This window comes from Apus apus, chromosome 3 (genome assembly GCF_020740795.1).
Source record: "Apus apus isolate bApuApu2 chromosome 3, bApuApu2.pri.cur, whole genome shotgun sequence".
Lineage (NCBI taxonomy): Eukaryota > Metazoa > Chordata > Aves > Apodiformes > Apodidae > Apus > Apus apus.
The window spans coordinates 109968-122869 of record NC_067284.1 but is presented as its reverse complement, the minus strand read 5'-3'; the positions used below and the strand labels follow the sequence as shown (position 1 = coordinate 122869).

Genomic DNA, 12902 nt, shown 5'->3' with positions numbered 1-12902 from the left:
ATTTATATGGAATGACACCATCCCCCAGTCACTGGTTTAACTTTAGAAGGAGCTCTGTCTTGTTTAAAGCAGTCCTGGTCTTTGACTACAGGTGGGCTGCCCTTTTTGTTTCCCTGGCCTAAAAAAAATGAGAAAAAATATGTCTTTCTCTTCCTGCAAAAACTGTTTGAAAGACAGAGTCTGTGTACAGTAAGCAACTAAACGTGAAATGTAGAGGCATTTATTTGCTGACATCAAACCCTTTGAGTCTGCCAGAGGCCAGCTCTGGTATTCCTGCCCTGTTGCTGAGGGAAGGCATTTCTGAGTGCTCTGCACTCTGGTTTGAGGAAGCTGCTTTTATGGGAACAGCTTTCTGTAGCCTGAGGCTCTCAACAGCCACACTGTGCTGGCAGGATGATTGTGCTCCCTACCAGTAAAGCTGGACTGGTAAAACTCAGCAAGCATGAACTCAGGCTTTAGTCATCTAGGTTTGCCCGGTGGCTTCAGGGTCATGCACAAATGAAGCAGTTCTGATTGTGGGATCTGGTGTGAATCTCCCCAGAGTGCATCTTGGCATGATGCTGCTCAGCTGCTGGTAATTTTTTGTTTTGGACACTTGTGGTTATTCAAATTGGCTGAGGAAGGAAGACAAAAGGATTGCTTCATTTTCTTGCAGACTGTTCCTGTATTTCCTTGGCAGTGGGCCACCAGAGGCCCAGACAGGCACACCAGCCAGTAGCATGATGTCACAAACAGTACCCACTGCAAAAGGTTGCCTGAGAGTTTTGGGCAATACCGTTTGTTTTCTGGGGTCTTTTCTGAACAGCAGACCAAAAAGAATCCAGCAGAAGGATTTGGGGGGGGGGATGGGGGGAGAGCAGTTCCCCCAAGTGCCATGCAGGAAATGCCAGCATGGAAAAAGCCACAAGGAAGAGCTGTCAGGCTGTTTTGATTGTTTTGAATGTGGATGACCCCAACCCCACTTGTCTACCCCAGTCCATGGAAACCTTCTCAGTCAGAAAAAGAAGTGACGCTAAGGCTGAGAAGGTACTCCTTTGTAAGACTAGCAGTGATGGTAACAAACCATTTGCCAGTGTCCGGCAACCAAAGCAGAGATATGACGAGGAAGACCTCAGGTTTCCTTGCTGCTGGGTCCCAGTCCTAGCCAACATTCACAGGCCACGGTAGCATCCAGGCACAGAGAGGAGGGACAGTGGCAGTGTGCCACCCCAGAGGTCACAGGTGCTGGCACTGTCGCCCAACTGGAACACTGTTCAGGTACCTGTCTCACCTCTTTGTTCTTTTGCTCCTGCACTGTGGGTTGCAACCCCAGGAACCCACATGTGTGATTGCTGCCATGTTTGGTGGTGCTTCCCAGCCATCAGCTGCGAGCTGAGGATACAGGAACCTGCTCTTCATGTGCCCTGGTACCCTGCAGGAACACAGAGACAATTACCTTGCCATGTCCAGTTGATGGTGGGGGAGGCCAGGACCCTCAGAGAAATGCAGCCTGTAACAGTGGAATTAAAGCAGCTTTACTGCAGCACCATTGCTGCCTTGGTAGGATAGCTGCTGTGGAAGCAGTGATCTGCCTAATGCAGAGCTGTGAAGAGCTGTGCAGAGCAGATTTAATTTTCTGTAATTAGCATGAGTGGAGACACGTGTTGGTGATTTATTTAAAGACATAAATGTGGGGCATGTAAAGGCATAAATTAAGGAGGCATATTCTGAATGGTGGTACCTGAAGGAATGGTTCTTACAAAGGACTTCTGGAACCCACAGGTTTATTCTTCTGGGAGCCATGTAGGGCAGAGAGACTGCTGGAAGAAGACCTCAATTTCTCTTTGTTCCTTGGCTGCAGGAAATTTCCGCCGCAAAGCCTCTGTGATCATGGTGGATGAGCTGCTGTCTGCCTACCCACACCAGCTTTCGTTTTCCGAGGCTGGGCTGCGGATCATGATAACCAGCCACTTCCCTCCCAAAACACGGCTCTCCATGGCCAGCCGCATGTTGATCAATGAGGTAGGTCTTATTGTCCCCCCCTCCCCTTCTCCTCCTGAATTTGCTTTTTCCCGTAGCACTGTTTGTGATTTTTTTCTGGATCTATAATAGCAACTTTTTTGTTGTGTTTTGTTTTGCTTTCGTTTTTTTCATGGTTGGACTCAGTGATCTCAGAGGTCCTTTCCAGCCATGACGATTCTGTGATTTTCCCAGATTTTATCCTTCTGACACTGACTTCACTAGATCGTCCCTTGCTCTCTATCCCGATGAAGATTTTAGCAGAGAGAGATTAAAGTTTTTCTGTGGTTACATTACCTGTAGCTTGCAGGAGGTGTCCCCTGCATTGATCTGACGTTAATATAAATATTTAATAATATGGATCTCTACTGACCCTGCACTGAGTCTGGCCCTGGTCTTGGATGCTACAGCCACTGGTCCTTCTTGTAAAAGCTGTCATCTAGTCATCTACAAGGAACCTCACATTGTACCTGATCAAAATTAATCCTTTTTCTTTTAAAGACAAATTTTTAAAGCACTCAGCACGTCTTTCGTTATTCCTTTCTTTCTCTTTTAAAAAATACAAGTTTTTAAAAGTCTGTCTTTCAGTAAGAATTTGTGCTTGTATTTACAGAGGCAAAGGCTGATCAGCAGCAGGACTTACACCAATGGTGAGTCAGAAGTAGCAATCAAAATACCCATCAAGCACGTGGTTGAGAATGGAACCGGCCCCAGCAACTCGTCCGAGCGGGGTGTGAACGGCACCCGGCGGGACGAGGAGGTGGCTGAGGCTGGGAATGAGAACGAGAATGAGGATAATGAGAACAATGAAAACGATGAGGAAGAGGAAGAAGACGATAACGATGGTGACCATGAAGGGCCATACACACCTTTTGACCTACCCGGTAAGAAGCTCCTGGGTGTTTTTATTGCAGAAAGTACAGCTCAGTTTGGGTGTACCAGAAGCATCCCAGGCTGGGTTAAGGTGGAAGTGTCTCTGAGGGCTCTCCTCAACCTGCACCTTGCAGCATAGTTCCTGATCAAAGGTAAAAAATGAGAGAAACTGGGAAGCAGCAGGAACATCTCTGCCATCCCACCGTGATCTGAACAAGGAATGTCTTGTCATCATCTATTTGAATAGCACTTAGAGGTGGAGGTGTCTCTGGCATCTTGCTTATTAATATGAACAAAATAATAACATTCTAGACTAAAGCAGACTAGAATGGTGATTGTTTCCCTTTTTTATTTTACAGCTGGCAAGATAGAAATCTTGAAGTGGCTCTTCACGTGGCCATTGAGTTTTTTCCTGTACTTCACAGTGCCCAACTGTAACAAACCCCACTTGGAAAAATGGTTCATGGTTACCTTTGCTTCTTCTACCCTCTGGATTGCAGCTTTATCCTATATGATGGTGTGGATGGTACGTACCAACTAAAGCAGAAACTACAGCCCAGAAGAGGCAACAGAACTGGGTTTGTCAGCTTGGAGAAATGTGTATAAAGTTCTGTTTACCTGAATTTTCAGATGAGAAACCTGAAGTCTGCTTCCATTTCAGTTAGATGTGTCCACACTGAGAAAAGAAAATCAGGGGTCAGTAGCCATGGCCTTTGAACTTGATTCAGGTCTGGAATTTCACCCAGATTCTTTAACATGGGAAAAAAAATTACTTGCACCAGTTGAACACCTCTTTGTCATGCAGAGCAGTGTAGAGAGGCCCTGATGCTACTAAGAATCTGGCCTCAACAGTTTTTCTTGAAGCAGGCAAGCTTGAGGGACAGAGCTGTGAATGATAACACTTTGAACTCAGCATGAACAAAAGTGTGGCATTCAGCCAAATTCTTGCACAACTACTCTAGTCAACAGGAACTCTTTAAGTTCCTCATTATGCTCAAGGTAGGAGGTAAATGAAAATGAACAGAAGAAAGTCCAAGTGTAGCTGGTGTGTTCACAGGACAGTTATGTGCACTGGCTGGGCCACTGAGCCTGTTCACTTGCTGGGCAGGCCTCATTCCATGATATGAGTAAATGAAAAGCCTAAGGTGTCCTCTCTGGGATTGCAGTAGTACTGCAGCAGGGCCTGTCTCTCTGGGAGTCTGTACTCTTCAGCAGAAAAAGACAATGATGGGACACTGGCATCAGGAGAGGGTCTAACAAGCCTAGTTTTGGGCTGCTGCACTTGAATGGAGTGCACAATTCTTGGTCTGTCTGTGCAGGGAACCCAGGGGGCATGGAGATGCCTCACTAAGCACTGGCCTCTGCTTGGGAAAAGGGAAGCAACAAAAAAATCTTCACTGCCTTTACAGTTTATTCTTGTACTAAATGCAAAAAATTAATGCCAGGTTTCTCTCTGCAAAATAATCAAAGTAGTTACAGAAGAGGGGGGTTTATTTTGTTTTCTTTTCAATAACCTTTCTTACCCTGGAGAGGAAATAGAATGTTACTTGTTTTCTTCTGCTTTTTATCTGCAAGGATGAGGTGAAGGAAAAAGAGAAATGGCAGTCCCAGCTTTCCATAGCTGAAATACAGGAGACCCCAGGATCACTGTGCTGCTTCCAGCATATGGTTCACATTTCTTGGAGTACACTGCAGAGAGTTCAGAAGAGCAGTTAAATGTGGCTAATAGGAAATGGGCATCCTTTGACAAAGGCTTTCAAAATGTAAAAATAGTAATCAATTGGAATAGCACTAATTAATCATAGACTGCTTAGCAAAGGAAAATTTTTCCTTTCTACCTATAGGAATTGTTTGCAGTCATTTGGGGATCTGTCCCAACACATAGCGATTTCAGAGTATAATGAACCATAGGGTTGTGTTAGTGTCTGCTCAGCTGTTGATTGTATGTAGCAAGGTCTGCAAACTTCAGCCAAGATCAGGAGTCTGTGACACAGGGGATGGTCCACCATGCAGTGTCTTTTCCATGTTAGTGTCAGGGAAATTGTGGATGCAAGATAAGAAGTGGCTAACCAAAGAGGGTACATAGCAGGTCAGTGCTGTCCTCTGCCAGGTGGTGAGTGTACCAAAACAGCCTGTCACCGCTTCTCTTCAAAGAAAGTGTGAGTTTACACTGAGCAGTAGACTCTATCTCTCAGCATCTTGCAGAATTGGGCCAAGCTGCTCTCTGATTTTAATTCTTGTGAACAGCTTCATAGTTTATTTCTTCTCCTTAGGTGACAATCATTGGCTACACACTGGGAATTCCGGATGTGATCATGGGCATCACTTTTTTGGCAGCTGGAACCAGTGTGCCAGACTGCATGGCAAGCCTCATCGTAGCAAGGCAAGGTAGGTTCACCACAGAGATGTCCTGCTGCTATGGAAGTTTTTCCTTGTGCCCTGTTCCTCTGTAGGTAGCACAGATGTGTCCTGAATATGAAAACATATAGAGCTCTTTTTCCAAAGATGAAATTTAAAACAAGAACAAAGGTGGAAATTAATCATGCTGCTATTGCAAAGCAGCTAACAGGTTCTTAATGATGGTGTGGAACAAGTTTTGGCACTATTGTTAACTTCAAGCCTTCCCCAAAAGTCACATGTTTCTTAATTTAAATATCAGTGTTCAGAGCATGGCATAATCTTCCAGGTCACTTTCCAGCTTTTCTCCACAGTTATAAGGACTGAAAGTTCTACTATTTTTAAGGAAAACTTTATTTTTTTTTCCTCCTCCTTGTGACTCTAGCAACAGGTGTTTTAAAAGAAATAGGAACTTGTCAGTACTGCTTTGGGGAACAGAAACAGTGGCTCTTCATTGAGACAACTGGCTACTTAATAGACTGCCTAAAGACTTTATCTAATGTGCAGAAGCTCACATGTCACAGTTACACTAAAGCATCAAAGCCTCCTGAGCATGGCACAAGAATGCCAGCAGGCTGGAGCCAGTAGAGACAGTGGCCATGGTCCCCACAGCAGCAGAGGACTGGTTGAGGGAAGTTCTCAGATGATTCTAGAGGGTAGATTCAGCTCCTTCAACCCTGCTGGGCTTGTATGATGGGGACAGCAAAGGGAAGGGATGGGACAAGGGGAATCTCCATCAGTTCTTTACCTTAATCTGTGGAAATTGTCTGGATTAGCTCAGATTGTTGTATTTCTGTTTAAAAATTGAAATACTTTGCTGAGACATGTCTGATTGTACATGGTTTCCATGCCTGCAGGTATGGGGGATATGGCTGTGTCCAACTCCATCGGAAGCAATGTTTTTGATATTTTAATTGGCCTAGGCGTCCCATGGACTTTGCAGACCCTAGCAGTGAATTACGGATCATATGTAAGTACTACATTGGTTCACATGATTATTTATTTGATTCTTTATTTGTAAAACAGCTCTGTTTAGAAAAAAAGTCTAGAACTCTGTGAATCAGATAAACAAATAGTTTTGCTCTGTTACAATTTGGGAGAAGTAGCAATTAGTTGTTAGTGGACATTCCCCATTCTTTGGAGAATTTCCTCCAGAAAGGCAACAGTATGTGCTGAAATAAGCTAATTCACTAGAGCTTTCACACAGTTGAGTATGTTCCATGTGAGGACAATAATGCTGTTTTTAATAAGCCAGAGAGGGTAGACATACATGGAAAAAAAAAGGACAGAGCAGACCTGTAGAGCTTTTGGTAAGAAAAATTACAGCATTACTAAACTGTTAACACACTGGAAGGTGAAAGAAGTTGTTAAATAACTGGATGTTTCGGAGCCTGACCATCATCAGGAAACACTGCAGAGCTTTCCTTTTTGAGAAAAAACTACCGAACACCAAGGAAACTGGCCTTTACTTCCCAAATTATAAAAGGGCCAACGTCTGCCCCCAGAGTTGTTTCAAAATTCCTTGTGAGAAGGAAGAGCAGGAGATGCCATGAAGCCCTAGAGAGGAGTCACTGTTGCTATTGCTGTTGTTAGCTGGACAACACTCAGACAGCAGTGTGGGGCAGAGGAAAGGTTCTTGATTACAATCACTGAGTGCATGCAGTGTTAAAGAGACTGAAGAATCACAGAGTTTTTGGGGTTGGCAAGTATCTCTGGAGATGAACTGGTCCCCAGCCCTCTGTTCAAGGGTCAGCTAGAGCAGGATGCTTAGGATGATGTCCAGCTGAGTCTTGAATACCCTTTCCAACTGTAACCATTCTATGGAGAGCGCACAGCTGCTCTCAGCAGCCTGCTCTGCTGTTTGACCACTCACAGTAAAAAAGCATTCTTATGTTTAAATGGAATTTCTGCATTTAAAATTGTGTGTTGCCTCTTGTTCTTTCAATGGATACCACTCAGAAGACTCAGAAGAGTCTGGCTGCACCTTCTCTGTCCTTTCCCATCAGGTATTTATACACATTGATAAGATTCCCCACAACCTTCTCTTCTCCAAGCTGAACAGCTCTTTCAGCCTCTTTCTGTGTCAAATGCTGCAGACCCTAATATCATCCTTGTGGGCGTTGATTGGACTTACTCCAGGAAGTCCCTAGCTTCCTTGTATTGAGGAGCCAGAATTGGACCACGTGTTCCAGTTGTGTCTGACCAGTGCTAAGTAGAGAAGGATCATCTTCCCTTCCTGCTGGCAATGCTTCTGATGCAGCCCAGGATGCTGTTGGTGCTCCATGCCACAAGGGTGCATTGTGGACTTCAGTTTGAAGTCCACCAGGATCAACAGGTCTTTCTCTGCCAAGCTGCTTTCCAGCTGGTCAGCCCTGGCATGTACTGATGCATGGGGTTATTCCTTCCCTGGAGCAGGAATTTTCATCTCCCTTTGTTGATGTTCATGAGTTTCCTGCCTGTGCATTTCTCCAGCCTGTCCAGATCCCTCTGGATGGCAGCACAGCCTTCTGGTGCATCAGCCACAGCTCCCGGTTTGGTATCAGCTGCAAACTTGCTGAGGGTGCCCTCTGCCCCATCACCCAGGTCATCAACAAGGACATGAAGGAGCATTGACCCCTGGGGCAAACCACCAGTGCCTGGCTTCCAGCTGGACTGTGAGCACAGTGTTTCAGCCAGTTGTCAGTTTATTCCACTGTCCGCTTAGTTAGTCGTTCTTCCTCTGTCTATGAGGAGGTTTGGGAGACAATGTCAAAAGCCTTGCTAAAGTCAGTGCAAACAACATCTGGTGCTCTCCCCTCCTCCAGCAAGTCCACCTCATCAGAGAAGGCACCAGGCTGGGTAAACATGATTTTGCCTTCATAAATCTGTAAGTCTCTTTGCAATCACCTCCTTGTCCTTCATATGTTTAGAAGTGCCTCCCAGGATTATTTGCTCCCATCACCTTCCTAGCGATCAAGGTCAGAATGACCAGCCTGTACTTCCGTGGATCTTCCCTCTTCTTGAATGTAGGAGTGCCAAAAGGAAGCAATGCCATAGAAATAAAATCCCTTTCTTTAACGAGCAGCTTCTCTGTAGCTCATCTATATTTTTGTGGAAAAGGATGAAAACAAGTGGCTGAACAGAAGCAGTCAGCTTTCATGGAGGCATAACAATGTCACTACTGTTTTGCACACCCAGAATGTTCACTGCAGCGTGATCACGTGGTTAGAAAAGGCAGTCTTGGAAACGGCCCCACAATTAGTGAAGAGAGTTTCCTGGGTTTTCACTTGCTGTTCCTGGATTTTTCTTCAAATCCTTGGATAATTTGGCTTCAAAACAAAACAACCACCTCCACTCCATCCCCCCTGTTATTACTAATTAATTATTTAAGTATTGCTAAGTTGCCAGAAAAGATTGGGTGAGGTGTAATCCAATGACAGCAGTAAGAGCTAGAAGGTGCTGTTAGTTCTGGAGGGAGTCCTGCAGATGTGCCAGGCACAAGGTCAGCAGGAGCAGAAGACAAGGAGCTCCTGCTCCTGAGCCTCGGGCTGCTGGCACGGGCAGGGCACTGGGAAGGGGCTCAGGCTCAGGCCAACCTGCTTGACTGCTAAGTGTGACTGTGAATCAGAAGCACTATGTAAGCTCCGAGCTAAGAGTCACAATTTAGTGCTGCTCCTTTGGTGTTTGGCAGGATGCAGATTTGTCCTTGTAGCATCTCCTCCAAAAGAGGAACTCTTCAAAACCCTCATGATGCCCCTGCCTGCTGTGCAGAGAGAAGGAGAGGTTTGTAAAAGACAAAAAGAGTTTGATCATGATTACTGTTGCGTAGCTATCCAAACCCATGATTGCTTCCCCAGAATGTTCAATAGGACCGTGGGAAAGGTAAGCTTTTGCTGAAAGTAGAGAGCTTCTGTAGAAGCCAAAAAAAGTAGACTGTGTGATTTGAAAATTAAGCTTTAATGCAGAAGAGCCTCCTAGAAGCCCCCTCCAGCCTTATTTTTCTGTAAGTCTAAACGCTCGGGACGCTCTCCAGAGTCTGGTATTTCTTTAATATCTTACTCTGTAAAATCCGTATGTATCTCTTGTTCCAGGCTGCCTGACTCAGAATCCCTCGTGGCTAGGTTTTGCTCTCTCTTAATGCTGGTGTAAAGAGTTCTGGCATGTTACAGTGCAGAAGTGAAGACAGGACAAGGGGTAATGGTTCTCAGCTTAAAAAGAGTGTATTTAGGTTGGACATTAGGAAACGGTTCTTTAATAAGAGGGTGGTGGATCACTGTAACAGGTTGCCTAGAGAGGTGGTGGAGGCCCCATCCCTTCAGACATTCAAGGTCAGACTTCATAGGCTCTGAGCAACATGATCTAGTTGGAGATGTCCCTGCTTATTGCTGGGGGGGGGGCAGGGGGGGTTGGACTAGGTGACCTTTGGAGGTCCCTTCCAATCCAAGACATTCTATGATTCTATGGTGCTCCCGCTTTCTGTCCCTTTGTCCCTCTGTGTGCTGCGGTGTGCATGCTGCGGCAGTGTGGGTTCCTGTCATGATGTGCATGCTCAGCCACAGGCAGTAAAGTGGCTTCACACAGTACCCAGCCCAGCAGCTGCTCCCAGCCAGCAGATCTGTGGGGTTTTGTTCAGAATGTGCAGAGCACTTTCACTGCTAACGGTGCTTTCAGCTGCTGCAGCACCCTTGGTAGGATGAGCAATTCCCCAGGCTCCCTAAGGGCAAATGGCTGTTTCAGAGCCTGTTTTACAGATGGTGAATTTTCATTTGAGGTAAGCAGAGAGCTTTGGATGAGATGCAGCCTGCAAGCTTGTGGCTGGTTGTGAGATATCAGGACATTGAAAGCGTGTCCCACAAGGACCTAGTTACTGCCTAGTTTTGTCACATGCCTGGCAGCAACCACAGAATCAGGACTTCTTGTTTAAACAAGTTCACTTGATGAGATAGTGCCTGAGGGGGGAAAATACAGCTTGTGATCTAATAAGACAGGAAAAGAGCAAGAGGGGACCTGTCAAAGAGAGATTAAATGGACTTGCTGGAGGTCACACAGGTAGGTAAGTGGCAGGACTGGAAACAGAGAGGAGAAACTTCTTTCCTGTGAGAGTGACAGAGCCCTGGGACAGGCTGCCCAGGGAGGCTGTGGAGTCTCCATCCCTGGAGACATTCAAACCCGCCTGGACACATTCCTGTGTGATGTGCTCTGGGTGATCCTGCTCTGGCAGGGGGGTTGGACTGGGTGATCTTTCGAGGTCCCTTTCAAAAAAATAGCAGAGTCTTTCTAATAATCCTGAATTAGGTTAATTTCTCTCATCTTTGGACCCTGGAGCAAAACAAGTTTGGGTTATGGCAATAGCTCCTTGTTTTCCCTTTGGCAACTGCCAAAGAAAGAACTGAAGGATGGAATTGCATTTCTTTTATTACCATTGTTTTTTCTCTGCTGCTTAGCTTCAGCCTCAGTTCCCTATTGCCTGCAGGAGCTGCATGGAAATTGCTGGAGCTGGTGGCAGCATCTTTGTATTTGCTGCAGGAGAAGCAAGGAGATAGTCTCCCTCCAAGTTCAGGCAGAGCAGATTTTGAACTTGAAAACCTTTCATGTGTGATCAGTCCAAACAGAAGGTTCTTCTGGCTTGCTTTAGCCTCTAGATACAAGCCAAACCTCAAAGGAGCATTTGGGAATGTTGATTTATCCTCCTTGCAGGATGAGGGAGTTCTTCCTCTGCAGACAGTTCTCTCCTGGGAAAGAACATTTCCTGTTCTTAAAGGAACAGAGAACTGAGCTTTTCCTTCTATAATTAAGAAGACTCTAGCTGAGGCCCTTTTTCTGCTCTTTGCTAAGGTCTGAAATTATCTCCTCCTTTACTGTGAGTTTTGACCATTCTGGCAGCCTTGTTTCCCCTGAACTTTTATATGTTGTCACAAACCTTGAGAAAACCTATTCCATTGCCTCCCACAGGAAATGCCAGTTGTCTCATGAAGAGGCTGCTTGACTGATTTCTACCCTAATTTGACAGATCAAGGACACATTTTTCTTAAGCTTTTGTACCAGATTTCAGAATCTCCTGAGCTCCTGTGCTCACAGTTAGAAGTCACAATAAGAAATAGGGCAGTGATAATCAGAGAAGTGGGAATAGTTTGTCAGTTAAAATTGTATTTCCAGAGCTATAGACTTAGGGGAAATCTGTGAATCAGCAGCAGGTAGTCCAAAATCAAATGCAGACAAGGAAATTATCCTTTAGGCAAGTGTAGAACTAAAGCGAGATAAAGGAGAAATAAGTGAACAGTGTCTGTTTAACTGTCTCACAACCACTGAGCAATACTGTGTAAAACAATTCACCATTCTGTGCGATTACTTTTTGAAATAAAAAGGTGGGCGTTAGATTAGAGAATGTTGAAAGGCTACCAGAGCTGGAGAGGTTAAAAACCCAGCACATATACTGCTGTGGCTTTTGTGATTCCAGCCATTGCTGTGGACAGAAGGGCTGTAATGTGGACCTGGGCCAAACAGCAGGGATTGCAGGAAAACCTTTAGCATGAGCAGGTAGGATAGAGCAGGGAAGCTGTTACACCTGCCTGTTTGTTCTGATGAGCAGCCCCTGATATGCACCAATTAGTGCAGTACAGGGCAGAGTCCCAGCAGACCTGGAGCAAATCTGAACCTGTCTCCTTTGAAACAGTATGTTCTCTTTGTTGGTGATAGATAAGTAATTGTGTTTGCTAGAATTAAATGTTCTGGTTTTCATTAGTATTTGCGGGTTTCCACTATGTTTCAGAGAAACACTTCCACAGCTAGGCACAGGGTAGCCAAGAGCTTTGGCAGCAATGCTCTGATTACTCTTAATGCAAGAATTACACACCCCAGTGCCCAGTAGCAGATCTCATAGCAGGGATTGTGTGCTTGTAGCCCAAACACGTGGGTTCTTTGCTGGTGTGACCTGTGTGTCAGGCAGGTCACTGCTGGCTGACCTGACACTGGAAATGCCTTAGCCACCAGCACAGGCTTTACTGCAGAACACCTCTCCAAGCCCTCAGGCTGCACACCCCCTTACCAAATGCTTGGCTGTGAGTTTCATCTAGCTCCAGGGAGACCTTTCTTTGTTGGAGTGAGAATATTTAGCAAAAAAAAACATCCCTCAAAAACTGGACTGCTATTGCATTTTGGACCTGAACAATCCCAGGTGGCTTTCATGCTCTTCTCAATATGAGCTATAAAGTCTGCAAGAATCTCAAAGCACTGTATTTCCCCAAGAAACATTTACAATAAGAGGTATCTGGGCAATAGCTGAAACAGGAAATTTATCTGCTATGAGGGGGTGTCTTACTAGTGTAAATCAGCCTGCCCTGGGGTGTCTTAAATAACCCATTGCCCCTGGGCACAGTGCCTGGGCAATTCCCATGCTCTAGGTGTGACAGGTGGTGAGCTTAGACTGTGCCAGCAGAGCAGCGTCACAGGCAGCTGGACTCCTGCAGGCTCCATGCAGAGCTGCTCTGTGCAGAAGCAGCAGGACAAATTAACTGGGCTAATTGTGTGAACGTAGAGCAACTGCACAGCTTGTATACTGCAAGTCTGGTGCATCTGGCATTGTACCCAGCACCCATCCATGGAGTCCATCTCCCAGCTGTCCAAGGGCAAATCTGCTTTGGGGACAGGCTTACCTC

At 45.6% G+C, this 12902-nt stretch overlaps 1 protein-coding gene across 1 annotated transcript in view; it reads left to right on the top strand.

The window, feature by feature from the left end:
• The window catches only part of SLC24A3 (solute carrier family 24 member 3), a 116812-nt gene that overhangs the window by 100399 nt on the left and 3511 nt on the right, over positions 1–12902 (top strand). Inside the window, exons 10-14 of the mRNA XM_051613706.1 lie at positions 1841–2001; positions 2612–2882; positions 3231–3397; positions 5145–5259; positions 6126–6238. Coding sequence (XP_051469666.1) covers positions 1841–2001; positions 2612–2882; positions 3231–3397; positions 5145–5259; positions 6126–6238 — 827 coding nt within the window. The remainder of the gene's footprint in view (positions 1–1840; positions 2002–2611; positions 2883–3230; positions 3398–5144; positions 5260–6125; positions 6239–12902) is intronic.